The following is a 17,273-nucleotide window of genomic DNA, read 5'->3' as shown; positions in this document are numbered from 1 at the left end:
AGGGCAGCCAACAGGGAAAGGATATACCTTCCTGAATGCAAGTTTGTAGGACATTCCGCTAGTGGCTCCAGACCTTTATTGGGACAAATGTGGACCAAAGCAGGCTATTGTGCCCCTACAACATCACCAAACCAACCCAGATTGTTGGGGGGAACAGGAAAAAACTGAATCCATTTATGAGATATTTAATTCATTTGAACTTTTTTACCCATGGTTGCAACTCATCCTTCCAGCCCTATTACCTTGTAATCTCCTTCAGGTGTGTTATGGTCTTCTGAACTGACCATCTACCTCCTTACTGTTCTAAATCTTCTGGCCCCTTTCCAGCCTGGAAATGCATTCCAAGATCACAGCCTGGACTACCTTCCCTCTGCCTCTTAGAACCTCTAAGCTTAAGTGACCTCCTTCTACATGAAACCTTTTCTGATCCAGCGGCTACTCATACTTCCCCCCGAAATTATGTAATATCTGTATTGTATATGCCTATATAGGTACATGTTGTCTCCTTGCTAGATCATAAGCTCCTTGAGGGCCAGGACTGATCCCCATTCCCCTGTTTTATCTTTTATTATATCCAGCACTTAGTAGAGGTGCTTTACACATATTAAATACTTGTTGATTGATTGTTATGGGGATACAAATTCTGACACTGTCTCATTCTTTCTTTCTGACCCTACAATAAAATCTAAACCACCATCTGGTGGATAGAGGGTGGGAGGAGGGGACATGGGCTGATCTATGATAAAAATAGAATTAATTATTGTAGGAATTTGAGCAGCAACTGAGACACTCATGGGATGGTTCCTTGCAATAGAATCAGAAAGAACATATGCTCTGATTCCTCCTCCTTCACTGGGGGCTCTGGTTATGTTATGGCATCCCCCCCAAAAAAAAAACCCAGCTCCCTGGGGCCTCTTGCTTTCTGTTGTGCAGAGTAGACTTGGTTCTGATCTATAGCCTCTTTCTTTTTCTTCTCAGTTGGCTACCATTATAGCCAATTCCATTCCAACATCCTCTAGATATCTACTGGATCTAAAGTGATGTATTAGGCACTGGAATATAGAGAAGAAAAAGACCATAGCTGTTATGCCCCCTCTGGGGAGAGCTTTAAGTGTGGGATTCCAACCCTGGGCATCTATCTCTCTCCTTAGTGGTTCATAGGTGAAGTTTCTCAAATTGGAAACTATTTCCTTTTCTCCCCCCTTCTAGCACAGTGGAAAGAATGCTGGAGTTGAGGTCAGAGGAAATGGACTTGAATCCTGGATCTGCCAATAAGCTTAGTAGTACTAGGAGCAAATTGTTCCCCTCTCTGGACCTCAACTCCATCATCTGTAAAATGGAGGGATTGGACTAGATTAAGGGTTCTTAACCTGGGATCCATGGACCAGTTTCTGGGTAGATTTCATGATCTTAGATGGAAAGAAAATTAAATTTTTATTACAGTATAATTGGTTTTCTTTTTAATCCTGTATACTTTTTATTTTGTGCATTTAAAAATGTTATTTTGAGACTTGGTCCATAGGCTCTACTAAATTGCCAGAAAGGATCTACACAAAAGATTAAAAACGTCTGGACTGGGGGTGTATCTAATGTTCCTTCCAGATCAAAATCTGTGATCCTCTGGTCTATGGACTGTGGCATCTTTAGAAAATGGCCTTTATAGATATAGATCCATAACACTTAGGACCTGAAGTATTTACCCTACTACTAACTGACTAGATGACTTCAGATAAATTCTTACAATTGCATCAACCATCCAGTAAAATGAAGGTGCTAAAATATCGCATCCTGCTTCCCTTGCTTGCCACCCTTTGTTGCTATTCTTGTTGGTTAAGTCCTCTACATTCAGGTAGTTGTTTTTCGACACGTCTGATTCTCTGTGACCTCATTTGGGGTTTTCTTGGCAAAGATACTAGAGTAATTTACCACTTCCTTCTCCAGCTCATTTTATAGAAAAGGAAATTGAGGTAAACAAAGTTAAGTGACTTGCCCAGGATCACATAGCTACTGGATTTGAACTCAGGAAAATGAGTCTTCCTGACTCCAGAACTGGTACTCTGTCCACCATGCCATCTTGTTACACACATTCAGATAATTGGGGCCCAACAGGAGTGGGATGCATACCCTAAATGGCAATAGGCCAATGAAATAAAGAACTCTGATGCAGCTTTGTACCCCATGCAGGACCTATCTGGAGGAGGAGCTCACAAAAGCTAGGAAGAAGCCCAGTCTTCGGAAGGACATGTACCAGAAGATGATTGAAGTGGACCCTGATGCCCCAACAGAAGAAGAGAACATTCAGAGAGCAGTAACCAAGCCCCGATACATGCAGTGGAGAGAAACCATCAGTTCGACAGCTACTCTTGGATTCAGGATTGAGGGCATTAAGGTAAAGAGGGAAGTGTGGTCTAGGGACATGAAAACATTCAGGAATGAGCTGTGGCAACCCTGCTGTTCATAATACAGTGAGAGCTACATGTACCTCAGTCTGTACCAAGCCACCCGTTAGATCCCTTCCAGAGTAAGTCATGGCTTTCCTCTAGAATACAGGGCTATTAAATTTGCAAGGTACAAAATAAACCCATATAAATCATCAGCATTCCTATGTATTTCCAACAAAACCCAGCAGTAAGAGTTAGAAAGAGAAATTCCATTTAAAATCACTCTAGATAATATAAAATATCTGGGACTCTACTTGCCAAGACAAACTCAGGAATTATATGAATACAACTTCAAAATGGTTTTCATGCAAATAAAACTAGATCTAAATAATTGGAAAAACACTAATTGCTCATGGGTAGGATGAGCTAATATAGTAAAAATGACAATAGGATATAGGGCTATTTCCTTTCCCTCATGTATAGCATTGAGATGTTATAGTTACAAGCAAACATCCTGCTGGAAACAGCCAAACTTGGTTTGCCCCTCAGAGAAAGACATTCAGTTTTTAGTTAGTGAAATCACCAATCTGAGCCTATAGATGATCAAGACATAAAATCAAATTTAGAGCTAGAAAACCATCAAACAACACCCCCCCCCATTAATAGTTGAGGAAACTGAGGAATAGAGTGGTCAAGAAACTTACTCAAGCTCACATGACTAGTGTCTGAGGTGGGATTTGAACTCAGATTCTCCTAATTTCAGGTCTAGTACGCTATCTGCTATACCACACTGCCTCTTTATGGTGTTAGGTACTCAATCACCGAAGCATTTATATCATTACAACAGAAGTCTTGGTAGAAGATTATCTGAGAAAACAGGTTTCATCCCCTTAAGGGAAAGAACTAGTGTTTCTACCAAAGGGCATCCAGAAAACTGGCATAGCCCTAGACGGGGGAGCCGAGCTATACAGAGGCATGGTTAGCTAACTCCCTGAAACTTCAGCCACTGTGAGAGGAATGTGGTTGAGAGGAGGTGGTAGGGAGTGGGCATATTCACTTCTTTCTCTGGGCATCCAGGAAGCCAAGGACTGTTTACTCAGCATTGAGCAGGCAGCCTACGCATTGCCACCCAGGGCAGAACCAATTCCCTCTCAAGGAAGAGCCTGCACAGTCAGAGAGCAGGGTTGGTCTCCCATTAAAAAGAAAATAAATAACCTAGGGTCAACAGACATTAATAAGTACATGTTCTGGTATGTCATGGTGGTTAGAGCATTAGCCTTGAAACTGGGAAGACCAGGGTCTGAATCATCCATTGGTGGTATGATCCTGGTGAAATAAAAATCCTTCCTAGATGGATGGGAGATGATAAAACCCACCTAGGAATATCTCCAGGACCAGTAAAGCACAACTCTTAAAATTAGTAAAAACAAGTTTATTAAGGGTAGGGAAATGATAAATACAGTCCTAAATCTATCCAGCTATAGCTCCTCCCCTCCAATCTATGCCCCCTTTCCATGGGGTTTGTTCTTTTGGTCTTCTCAAGCCCTTCTTATATCTTCCTGTTCTTATCTAAGACCCCAAAAGCTATCTGACTATAAACTAACTTACTTAATATGGATTAACAAAAAGAGGAAGATGAAATGACTCACAGGTGTATTTGAGCCCTTACCTAAAGGGAAAGGAGTTGGCTTCACTAGATAACCCAAAGTCCCAGTTAAAAAGTCCTTTGGATTACTTTGGCCAAGTGTATTTCTGCTGGATGGATCACAGGCAGATAGATGGTCTCTATACCTCAGAGAAAACAGTCCTCTCCAAGGCAGATTCTCAAACGAAGGAATCATTAATCTCTCCACGAGATTAGGACTACCAATAGAAAATTTGCTAGAGCAAACCTCCTTCCAGCCCAGTCAAAAGCAGGAGAGAGTCAATGACAGTCAATGCCAGTACAAACTCCCATAATCCTTCTCTCCTCAGAATCCTCTCCCAGGGCTTGTATCTAAATCAAATTCTCCTCTTTTCCTCTTAAAGTGAATACATGAAATTTACTCTATCCCTTACCTACATTCCTACACTTGGCGGTGGGAGGGAAGGGACATTCAGGCAAAGCACTGGGAGAAACTCAGGTGGGAGGAGGTCACTTCGAAGTTCAGAGAGGGTTCTTAGAGAAGGGATGGGTGACAGTGGGAGCAGAGACACATAGTTACTTAGAGCTGCTCCAATCAACTCTCCAAAATTTTGAGTGACAGAGAAGGTAGGAATCTCTTTTGGTAGAAGGAGTTCCCTTATCTGGGCAGTCTCTATTCCAATGATATTAGAGGTTCGGGACCTATAATAATAGCTAACATTTACATAGTGTGTGATGGTTTGGAAATTTTTTTTAATTAAAAAATTAAATTAAAAAATATTTTTAAAATAATATCTCATTTGATCCTCACAACTACCCTAGGAAGTAGGTGCTATTAATATCTCTATTTTATAAATGAGGGAACTGAGGCAGACAGTGTAGGTGACTGGGCCAGACTCACACAGCTAATGCCTAAAGCTGAATTTGAACTCATGTTTTCCTGACTCCAGGCCCAAAGCTACTACATAGCCTAAAAAATACAGAGCTTTAAGGTTTGCAAAGTACTTTACATATATTAACTCACTTGCTCCTCACAACAGTCCTAGAAAATTGTTGATGTTGTTGAGTTGTTTCATTCATTCGTGTAGATTTTCTTAACAAAGATATTGAGAATGATTTTCTATTTCCTTCTCTGACCCATTCTACAGATGAGAAACTGAGGCAGAATAGAATGACTTGCCAAGGATCACACAGCTAGGAAGTGTCTGAGGCCAGATTTGAACTCAGGAAGAGGAGTCTTCCTGACCTCAGGTCCAGCACTCTTTTCATTGTTTCACCTAGCTGCCCCACTTTGGTTATAATTATCTCCATTTTACAAATGTGTAATAGTTAAAAGAGTGGTTGGTATAAACTGTGACCGCGGAAATATGGTTTCAAGATATTGTCTTGAGTTAAATCAAATATAAAGTGGTCGCCAGGGAAAAATTCCCAAATATGAAATATACCCAAGTCAGCTGGGTTTTTATGGAGATTTTAATTAATACAAATTAAGGAATTAATGAAAGGGAGAGAGAGAGTAAGAGGAAATAATGAGAAAAGGGGTAGGCCAGCCCAGGCCAGCCTACCCCTTTTCTCTCAGAAAGAGTTCCTTTTAAAGAGAATTTTCTCCTATGTCACCTCCCTTAAGTTCTCACATCTACCAATCACAGTAGACGTTTTCCAAAGGATAGACTATTCTTAATTCACACCTGAGTAGACTAAACTTTTGAGTAATTCACACCTGAGTAGACTAAACTTTTGAGTAATTCACACCTGAGTAGGCTAAACTTCTGAGTAATTCACACCTGAGTAGACTAAAACTTCTGAATAAGTTCACACCTCTTTGCCCCTTGCAAGTTTGCAAGTTGCTTGACATGTTAGTGATTAATTTGACCTTCATAGGTACTTAGCACCTTTTTGTATTAGATCTAAAAATAGACTTAGCTTAAGGCTTTTGCTTCACTATAAGTATGAGTTAAGTACTTTTTCATTGTTCAGTAAAGAGTTTACAACTTTATCTTCCCCTAAAGTATGCTTAAGTATGGGTGGAGTAGAGTTATCACATTCCTGACTAAGTCCCTTCATTGTTTAAAATGGGGAATAGTCTTAACCAAGTGTTCTGAAGTAGGGTCTGAGAATTTTTAAGATTCACAATCTCCCCTGATGATCATTGGGAGACTAGTCTCCCCATTGATCATTTAACATAATCATCTTGTAGTCCTAAATGCACTTCTAACTGTAGATATATACAATATTCAATTTTCTAAGAGGAAATTAGAGTAGTGAGGGAGGAATAGAAAAGAAAGAAAGCAAAACCAATGTTTTGCTAGGCGCATTGACAGAAAGCCAAATTAGGGGCAGTCCCTTTTGGCATAAAAGTGTACATTTACAATAAATGTTCAATCAATCTTCAGTTCAATCAACCATATCCAAAGTTCATTCTTGATCTTGATGTAGTGTAGATTTTCTGGCATCTTTCTGCAACAGTTCATTCTCTGGATATAGAAATTAGCAAGCTTCTTCCTTGAAGATATTTTCTCAAACTAAATCAAAATCTTGGATTTTCATAAAAATACAATCTCAAAAAAAAAGATCAAAATTCTTGGATTTTAAATTAAAATACAAATGGGAAAACTGAGCAAAAAAGATTAAGCTACTTGCTTAGGGTCATAAACTGATAAGTGTCTAAGGCTAGATTTAAACTTTGTTCTTCTTGACTCCCAAGACCAATGTTATATCTATGTCAGCACTTAGCTGTCTTTCTAGCTCGTCCTAGGCACAGTGGAGTATTGACAGAGGTAAGTTCTGCAAGCCTTCGAGGATGGGGGGGATAGGGAGATAAGACCAGAAATAATGTGATAGAAGGGAGAAGGAGGGAAGGGACATTCAGGCAAAGCACTGGGAGAAATTCATGTGGGAGGAGGTCACTTGGAAGTTCAGAGAGGGTTCTTAGAGAAGGGATGGGGGACAGTGGGAGCAGAGACACATAGGGAAAGGGGAGGAGGAGAGTGGATGGCAGAGAAATCAAGAGATCTTTCTATTAGAAGCACAGTTGTCCAGTGTAACTAAGGAGGGTTGGAAGGGTTAAGTCCTTTGGTCAGCTGGTGGCCTGTCAAGTCCTATTTATTCCCCATCCAACAGAACACCCTCAATTCCTCTTTATTTTCCTCTGCGGTTCAGACAAAGGTCTCTTCTCTGGTTTCATCTGGAGTGGAGTGTGGAAGGAGGCGTGCTACTCCAGAAGAGACATGGCCATCCTTCTCTTTCTTCATACAGATGTTCCCAGCTGACCTTTCAGATACACCTGTCACACACCAGGGCAGGTCATCCATTGACTGTCAAGAATGAGGTCAGCAGAGAGCAGGTTGGGGCCAGATGTACCCATGGTCTCCTTGAGATCAACTCGTCTGACCTCCTGTCTCAGATGGGATTCATCCCTAATCCCTCTGGCCTCTTTTCAGAGACACCCAGAGGGGGAGTGCTTCATCCCTCTGTGCCCCATCCTGTCCTTTATTGTTAATGCCATCTTTTCCCTGCAGAGCCTCATTCGAAGTTTTGATTTTAAGTTCAAGATTTTATTTGGTGCAGGATTTGTGATGAATTTATAAATAAGTTGCTGCCAGCAAGTTGTATCACACTGCTTGTGCCATGTTCAGCTATAGTATCTGATTTTCAGGCAGCATCTAAATCTGCATCCTAGTGTAGTTAATTGTCCTAAGAGACCAAATGTGTGGTACTTCCCCAGTTGCTCTTCTGGCCCTGAAACACAGTGACTTTCTGAGAGTTTTACTAAGTAATATACATTTACCTTTCTTACCCAGCAGCTCTTTAGCCTCCTTAAACTAATCTTTGTTTTTAAACCTTTGGACAGGATGAGAATTATATTTTTATCCCACTCTGCCCCCTTTTTTCATCTTCCTTTCTTTCCTTTTGTCTTTTCCAAACAAATTACCTTCTTCCTTTACCTTCCCCTCTGGACAGGATGTTCTTCCGGTCCCTGTCCATTGTCCTGTTGTGGGAACAGATAGGATCTTCCTCCATGCCAGAATCACACTGGTTTAGAGAAAAACAGTTTATATTTAGGGCTCCCTCTCTACTCCATGGAGGCAGTTAGGTGGCTCAATGAATAGAACTCTGGACCCAGAGTCAGGAAGACCTGAGTTCAAATCTAGCTTCAGACCCTGGGCAAGATACTTGATATCTTTTTCCTTAATCCACTGGAGAAGGAAATGATGAGCCACTCCAGTGTCTTTGTCAAGAAAAGCCCATGGAGGGGACAGCTGGGTGGCTTAGTTGATGGAGAGCCTGGAGATGGGAGGTCCTGGATTCAAATCTGGCCTTAGACACTTCCTAGCTGTGCTACACTGAGCAAATCACAACCCCTAAGACTAGCCCTTACCACTCTCCTGCCTTGGAACCAATACACAGTATTGATTCTAAGACAAAAGGTAAGGGTTGAAAAAAAAAAGAACAACCCATGACCAATAAGGTCAATAGAGTCACAAAGAGTCAGACACAAGTGAGTGAACAATAATTCCACTCCATTGTCCAGGAAACACACTCTACAGGCATGCCTTGGTGCAATTTGGTTAAGACTATGCATTTGTCTCCCCAATCTTCTATTCCGCTTTTGGCCCATTTGCTCCCTAGCTGCTGATATTCTTCCTGTCTTCCTCTTCCAGAAGCAACCTGGCTAAAAGCAGATGTTCTATGGTCATCTACTAGGTGGGAGAGGAAAGCTAGGATGAGAAGTTGCCCATGAAGCTGCCCTTTGTAACTCTTCATATTTAAAGAGTAAAAAGTCCAGTGAGATCTCCATGAGAGACCCAACGAGCAGAGAGGCATGGGACTAGCTGATCCTCTTGGGTTGGTTGTGGGGTGGGAAACCTCCTACCCAAGAAGAAAGCATGAATGTCACCTCTGGAGTCCCAGTGCCACCAGATTAAGACCTAGTCTCCCTTCCAGCAGTTATCCCAGGCTATCCCGAAGCCACTTTCCCATCAAAGCCCCATTCTGTCTCAGATGTACTGGTGACTTCATCTCTTAATGGGGAGGGGTGTTACTCTCCTTTTCAGAAGGAAGATGGCTCCGTGAACCGAGATTTCAAGAAGACCAAAACAAAGGAGCAAGTTACGGAAGCTTTCAGAGAATTCACCAAGGGAAACCGTAACATCCTGGTGAGTAGCAGCTCTCTGGAGAGGTCATCCGAAGAGCAGGGTCTACAGAAGGGTCCTCTTCCTGTAAGCTCGTAGAGGACAGGAACTGTATAAATTCTTGTCTTTGTAGCCTCTGGGCCCAATAGAGTGCCCAATACACTAGCCAGATATTCAGCATACAGTCCCATCTTGATGCTTGGAAAATGAAATGAGTTCTTCTCAATGGGCAAACCTGATTTTTTTTTTTAATCCTTACTTTCTATCTTAAATAACAACTCTAAGACACAAGGGCAAGAGTTAGACAAATGGAGTTAAATGATTTGCCCAAGGTCAATGTAGCTAGGAAATGTCTTAATCCTGATTTGAACCCAGGTCTTCCCAACTCCAGACCTGGTGCTCTACCTACTGTGCCTCCTAGCTGCCCCATGGCAAATATTATTGTACTGATATAATCTATTACCCTTACTTTATTTTTCTCCCTAAAGCTCATTGAGATTCTTACCATTCTAGAACATCAATTTTAGCACTAGGAGGGCCTTGGAAGTCCTCTAGCCTAAGCTTCCTAATGTGGTAAATAACAAAAAAAATGAGGCCCAGGAAAGTGACTTGACTAAGGTCAAGATGATAAGAATCCACAGCCAATAGATTCAGAACATTTAATTCCCAAGCTAAGTTAGTGTTTGTTATGCACTCATAGTGTTCCTGATACCAAATATGAACAGAGACAGAATTCCTGCCCTCAGAGAGTTTGTATTCCAAAGCAGGTGGAGAAGGCTTTTTTTAATTCATTCAATCAATCAACAAATTCATCATTTGTTGAATACTGATTAGGCACCTACTGTATGCACAGGGTATTAGTTTCTGGAGGCGATGCAAAGTTTAGATAAGACTCAAAGAACTGGAGTCAGATAAGATAGCAAGGGAGAAAAGAAGTCTTTATCATCAGGGTAACCCCAAAGATAGGGCATAATAATGAATATTTCCATCCCATGTGGTAATGGGCAGAGCACTGAACTTTCAGTCAAGAGAGGAACAGTGAGGAAAGGTGACATTTACGTGGAAGTTTAAAGTTTTTTCTGGGCAATATATATGTGTGTGTATATACATATATATTTATCTAAATGTGTTTATAATGTATAATATGTATACCCCCCCACACACACACACACATATGTGTGCACATAGCAGCTAGGTAGCACAGTGAATAGAGTGCCAAGCCTGAACTCAGGAATTCAAATCCCTCCTCAGACACTTAATGTCTGTGGGATCCATTTTAATCTTCTTTGCCTCAGTTTTCCCATCTGTAAAATAAGCTAGGGAAGGAAATGGTAACCCCCTCCCCAGTATCTTTGCCAGGAAAACCCCAAAATGGAGTTATGAAAAGTTGGGTATGACTGAAAAACAAACAAACATATGCCAAATGACATGTAAATATTTATACAGATTGGATGAGTAAAAAAGTATGTATATACATAATATAGGAGCAGAAATCCTTAAAAAGAGCAGAAATGTTTCTCCTTGGACAACCCAAGAGTTGTCAGAAAGAAACTCCTCTTTGACAGTCCAGGGTATTTAGAAGTTAAAGCAAATCCTACTGCCTGTCCTAGTGACAACCGGGCAGAGCCACAGTTTGCCAAGGTTAAGCCAGCCTTGGGAGCAGCAAGAGGACAGGGAGATTCCCTGGTTAAGTTTTTCTGGTCAATCTAGGTAGTGTGTGTGTGTGTGTCCATGTGTCCACAAAATAATACAATTCCATAGAAATGTCACCTTTTATTATATTGAACATATTCCATATCTTTTGTCATATGCATAGATGTCCACGTGAATATATGGGTATATCTTTTATAGGCATGTGTGTATATAATGTATGTATGAATATATACACATATATTGCTCAGATCCACATTCAGAGGAAAAACTGTGGGAGTAGAAACACAGAAGAAAAACAACTGCTCGATTACGAGGTTCTTGTAACCAAGGAATAATGTTCTAAATTGACTAAATAAAATTTAAAAAAAAGAAAAGGAAACCTTGAGTACCCTATACATGTCAGCCCTGATAAACACGTGTACATTATCTACATAGATATAGGTTATTATTATGTATATACATCTGTGATACATTATGTATACACACCCCTCAATCATGCATGTCTGTAGGAGCTCATTTGTGGTGAGGTAAGTGCTATTATTATCCCCATTGTACAGACAGGGAAACTACTGAGAGTAGTTATACCAGTGACTTGCCCACAGCCACTCATGGAGTAAGAGAGGGAGGCAAAATGAAGAACTCTTTTCTGTGTGGTAGCAGTTGCCCATAGAATCAAGAAGGGTTCAGATTCTGCCTCAGCATCATATTGGATCATTAAACAATGGCAAGTCACTTGATTCCTCTTAGCTCCAGTCTCCAAATCCATCATATGGGTACAATAATGACACCTACCTTCACAGAGTTATTGTGAAGATCAAATGATGTGTGGAAAGTGCTTTAAAACTCTTAAAATAGTCTCATGTAAATAATATAAATAAAAATATAATATATTTTATTATAATTTTATTATATTTATATATTATATATAACTATATAATATAAATAAGTCTCATGTAAATCATATAAATAAAATACATTTTATTATAATTTATTATATTTCATATATTATATGTGATTATAAATATATAAATGAAACTCATGTAAATAATATAAATAAAATATATTTTATCATGATTTAATATATTTTATGTATTATATTATATATTATTATACAATATAAATAAAAGTCTCATGTAAATCATACACATAAAAATCTAATATATTTATTATAATTGTATTATATTATATAACTATATAATATAAATAAAAATCTCATAAATAATATAAATAAAATATATTTTATTACAATTTATATTTCATATATTATATATGATTATATAATATACATAAAAGTCTCATGTAAATCATATACATAAAATATTTTATCATATATTATATGATATATGATTATATAATATAAATAAAAGTCTCATGTAAATCATATACATAAAATATATTTTATTATATATTATATATGATTATATAATATAAATAAAAGTCTCATGTAAATCATATAAATAAAAATCTAATATATTTATTATAATTTTATTATATTATATAACTATATAATATAAATAAAAATCTCATGTAAATAATATAAATAAAATATATTTTATTATAATTTATATTTCATATATTATATATGATTATATAATACAATATACATAAAAGTCCCATGTAGAATAAATAAAATATATTTTATTATATATTATATTATATGTGAATATATAATATAAATAAAAGTCTCATGTAAATCATATACATAAAATATATTTTATTTATATTATATATGATTATATAATATAAATAAAATATAATAATATAATAAATATATAAATACAAATATATATAAAATAAATATAATAAAAATATAAATAATAAATAATATAAATAAAATAAAATAAATAAATATGATTATATAATATAAATAAAAGTATCATGTAAATAATATACATAAAATATATTTATTATATATTATATATGATTATATAATATAAATAAAAATATAATAATATTATAAATATATAAATATAAATATATATAAAATAAATATAATAAAATATAAATAAAAATAAAATAAATAATAAATAAAATAAATAATAAATAAAATAAAATAAATAAATATGATTATATAATATAAATAAAAGTCTCATGTAAATCATATATATAAAAGTAAAAATGTATGACTGACTCTCAAGTCTAGCACTGGTCCAGCAGAATGCCGTGTGTTCTCTGTGGTCTCAAATTTTATTACTACCCGAATGACCTTGAATAAGATGCTCCGTGTCTGTTTCCTCACCCGTAAGAAAAGGGGGTCAGACTACATGGCCCCCGAGGTCCTATTCCAGGGGTTCAACGGTTCTGGGGCTGGTTAAAGCTCTGCCACTGGCGCCTAGTGGGAATCTCCCTGTCCTCTTGTTGCTCCCGAGCCCTTGGCAGGCTTTGGCACTGCCAGCTGTTACCAGGGCAGACAGCAGAACTCCCCTTAACTCTCCGCCAGCCTGCGTCGCTGGGGGACTCCTTTTCTGACAGTGCTCGGGTTCTGCTCTGTAGCAGTGCCAAGGCAGAGAGCTGGGTGCTTTCCCTGCCCCCCCCCCCCCCGACTGTGACTCAATGAGGTTTATTCTTGGTTCTGTAAACTCCCCGGAGCCTCCGGCCCCAGGTCCCCTGCCAAGTTGCGTCACTGTGTACAGATGGGCATCAAGTAACTTTGCCCAGGAGTGTGACAGCGTCCCACAACGAACCTGTTGTCCTGAGTACCTCAGACTAGCTTGCTTTGGCTCGGGGTTTCCTGGGGGACGGGGGGTGAGGGAGGCGGAGGCCGACTGGCGTGGAATCGCCGGGAATCAGATGCCGGTGTCAGGAGGTGGATTGTGTTGTTCTTTCTGCCTGTCTTCACTCATCCTGGCCTGCCCTTTTGAAAATGGGGGCGGTGAGCTTTGTCTTCAAGAACTCGCCGGGCCAGTGAGGTTTTTAAGATGGAACTGGATGGAACTTGCTGACATTCCAGAATGACAGCAGCCTGTAATGTCATGACTTAATAGGCAATGGGAGGGGGCAGCTAGGCGGCTCAGTGGAAAGAGAGCCAGATCTTGGGTTCCAATGGGACCTCAGATACTTCCTAGCAGTGTGACCCTGGGTAAGTCACTTAACCCCACTTGGGTAGCCCTTACACAGTATTCATTCTAAGATGGAAGATAATGGTTAAAAAAAAAGACAATGGAAAGTGAAATGGGGCATCCTGGGAGCAAGGCTATTCTGTTTCCAGCAAATAACTCAATGTCGTGTAATGGGGGATGACCTCTACATTAGGGAGTCCCAAGGGCCCTAATTTCTGTCATTCAGTAGCTACCTGACCCTAGTAGTTATTTAATAATTCTGATTCTCAGTTGCCACAACTGCAAAATGAACTATCTAGAGCAGACACAGGGATATGGAACCTTTGGGGGAATTATGGCTTGGACCTCTCTGGGAGTCTGGTGAAACCTACTCATCTCTATTCAAAACAATGTTTTTAAATGCATAAAATAAAATACATAGGATGACAAAGGAAACCAATCATATTAAAATAAAGAGGGATTTGCTGCTTTCCCCATACAATTTCATGGTCCCCCTGAAATCCACTCACAGAGGACCTCTTCTCAGGTTAAGAACCCCCGCCTTAAGTCAAAGATCCTTTTCCACTCTGAAATGATATGATTCCAATGAAATTCACGATTCTTCCAACTCCCCTGGGGCACCCGACAACGTGTGTGTCTTTCTGCTTCCAGATTTGTTACCGGGACCGCCTGAAGGATATCCGTGCCACCCTGGAAATCTCGCCATTCTTCAAGTGCCATGAGGTAGGTAGAGTGCCCTTTCAGTCTTTCATAAAAAAGGATAAAACTACCAGTGTTCCTTCAGTCAATGGATTGGTTTGTTCTTCTGATGGGCTGGCTTGTTTTGTTTTGTTTTGTTTTTTTCAAAGGCTAAGTACAGCCATGACTAAACATCCAATACTGGGGCCATCTTGCCTGTGTGATGCCAAGGTGCTGGGCCCTGGGTACTAACTTAAGGAATTAAATAATCTAACTTCTTCTCAAATTTTCTAGATTTCTGTGCTTGTGAAGAATGCTTGTATGGTGGGGGCAGACTGGGTGGCCAGTGGCTAGAGAGCCAGGCTCAGAGATGGAGATCTTGGGTTCAGATGTGACCTCAGACACTTTCTAGCTGTGCCACTTCACCCTCACCGCCTACCTCTTACTGCTCTTCTGCCTTCAATCAATATTGGTTCAAAGACAGAAGATAAGGATTTTAAAAAGGAAAAAAGAATGTTTGTGTGAGCAAGGCATTTCTTTCACACAATCTGGGCTCCTTCTCTTTGGGGCTTAGGTTAAGTAAGCTATTTTCTGAGCTGTTTGGATGCTGAAGGAACCCCCTGAGCTCATAGAAAGTTACTTAGCTCCCCCTAGGAGTCCCTGCCAGAGCAGACACGTCCTCAGGAAAGGGGCTTTCCAGTCCTCTTAAAAAACTAGAGGCCAGAATGACTGGAGTTGGTCTGAAGAGCCCCCCTGAGGGCAAGGGCCCTAGAACCACTGAGGAAGAGACACTGCTCTGAGAAAAGAGGCAAGTCTCAGGGAGAGGGCGAGGTTCAAGGCGCCAAGGGGCCCTGGTGTCCCCTCCTCCCCTCCAATATGCACAAGCTCACACTGAGGAAAGAGACAGAGGCAGGGAGCTGGCAGCCCAGCCTGCTTCTCTGCTGTTAGCTTGCCAGGGTTGCAGTATTGTAAAAGAACCTAAATCCTGCCTGCTGGGTTCTGAGGCTCCAATGTGGAATCTCTGCCCTCACCTTTAGTCCTCATTAGTGACACCAGAAAAGGATTCTAGATGATGCAGTGGACAGAATGCTGAGCCTGGAGTTCAAATCTGGTTTCAAATATTTCTTAGCTGTGTGACTTTGGGCAAGTCACTAAACCCTGTTTGTTGCAGCTTTTTCATTTATAAAATAAGCTGGAGAAGCAAGCTACTCCAGGATCTTTGCCTAGAAAACCCCAAATGGGTTCTGGAAGAGTCAGGCACCAACTCAAGAACAACAGCCACCCCACCACCCTTTCCTCTAAGACATTGTGAATGAGAGGACCTGGGTTCAAATTCAGACCCTGCAAGTCACCTCATCTGCCTGGGCCCAAGTTTCCTTAACTGGGTCTTTTTTCTATCCCTGCTGCTTGGCAGTGCCTGGCCCATAGCAAGCACTTAAATGTTGATTGACTGATTGATTGTAGAGAGTGCTTAGACTCACTCTCTGAGAGCCAAGCTGCTACATCTTCCCTTGGGGCATCTCCCCTCTGGTACCCTGAGAGATGTGAAGCCTTCTCTAATTCCCTCAGGCTAATGTAACAATGGAGTCATCCCTCTCTCTCCCAGTGAGGAGTTTGCTGTTCAGTCACTTTTTTTCAGTCTTGTCCCACTATTCAGGAACCCATCTCAGGGTTTTAGGCAGAATACTGGAGTAGTGGGCCATTTCCTTCTTGGGCTCATTTTACAGATGAGGAAACAGAGGCAAACAGGGTGAAGTGACTTGCCCAGGGTCACACAGTAAGTGTCCAAGGCTGGATTTGAACATAGGTCTTCCTGACTCCACCTCCAGTGTTCTATCAACTACATCACACAGAAGCTCCAGGCTTGAACCTAGGTTACACCGGCGATACGAGAGTTGGACTGAGGTTCCTTCCAGCTCTGCATGGATGAGCCTCCGAATCTCTGCCCGACGAGTTTGGCTTTGAGATCCAGACTTGGGCTCCTGCTCAGAGTGGTGTTAATAAGAAGTCCAGGCTCAGCAGGCCAGGCCGGCCCTGGAATGCCCCTCTCTTCTCTTTTTCACTGGAGTCATTCAGACTTTCCCAGATCACCACCACCTCCAGAAGGGCCCAGCAGGCAGGAATGCTTTTGTGTTCCAAGAGACCTTACTTCCACTGTTACCCACAGCCATGGCGTCTGATAAGATGCTAAAAGGTCACCATTCATTCTGCCTGGCCAAGGCTCTCTCTGTCTCTGTCTTTCTCTGTCTCTCTCCCTCTCTCCTCTCTCTCTTCTCTCTCTCTCCCCCCTCTCTCCTCTCTCTCTCTCTCTCCTGCTCTCTCTGTCTGTCTCTCTCTCCTCACTCTCTCTCTCTCTTCTCTCTCTCCCCCCTCTCTCTCTCCGCTCTCTTCTCTCTCCCCCCCTCTCTCTGTCTGTCTGTCTCTCTTTCCTTTCTCTCTCTCTTCTCTCTCTCCCCCTCTCTCCTCTCTCTCTCTGTCTCTCTCTTTCTCTCTCTCTCTGTCTCTCTCCTCTCTCTTCTCTCTGTCTCTCCCCCTCTCTCTTCTCTCTCTCCCCCCTCTCCTCTCTCTTCTCTCTGTCTCTCCCCCCTCTCTCTCCTCTCTCTCTCCCCCTCTCCTCTCTCTCTCTCTCTCTCTCCTCTCTCTCTCTCTCTCTCTCTCTCTCTCTCTCTCTCTCTCTCTCTCTGTCTCTCTCCTCTCTCTTCTCTCTGTCTCTCCCCTCTCTCTCCTCTCTCTCTCCCCCTCTCCT

The 17,273-nt window shown here is 40.7% G+C and overlaps 1 protein-coding gene across 2 annotated transcripts in view; it reads left to right on the top strand.

The window, feature by feature from the left end:
* ITPKB (inositol-trisphosphate 3-kinase B) overlaps positions 1 to 16,898 on the top strand; it is a 158,493-nt gene extending 141,595 nt beyond the window's left edge. For both annotated transcript variants that reach the window (XM_056816023.1, XM_056816024.1), the window contains exons 5-7: positions 2,185 to 2,389; positions 9,060 to 9,161; positions 14,501 to 16,898. In XM_056816023.1, the coding sequence (XP_056672001.1) occupies positions 2,185 to 2,389; positions 9,060 to 9,161; positions 14,501 to 14,779 (586 nt within the window). In that variant the 3' untranslated portion in view covers positions 14,780 to 16,898. The remainder of the gene's footprint in view (positions 1 to 2,184; positions 2,390 to 9,059; positions 9,162 to 14,500) is intronic.
* Positions 16,899 to 17,273: the final 375 nt, after the last annotated feature.

The sequence above is a fragment of the Monodelphis domestica genome, chromosome 2 (genome assembly GCF_027887165.1).
Source record: "Monodelphis domestica isolate mMonDom1 chromosome 2, mMonDom1.pri, whole genome shotgun sequence".
Lineage (NCBI taxonomy): Eukaryota > Metazoa > Chordata > Mammalia > Didelphimorphia > Didelphidae > Monodelphis > Monodelphis domestica.
The sequence above is the reverse complement of the archived record's forward strand: the minus strand, read 5'-3'. Positions and strand labels throughout refer to the sequence as shown.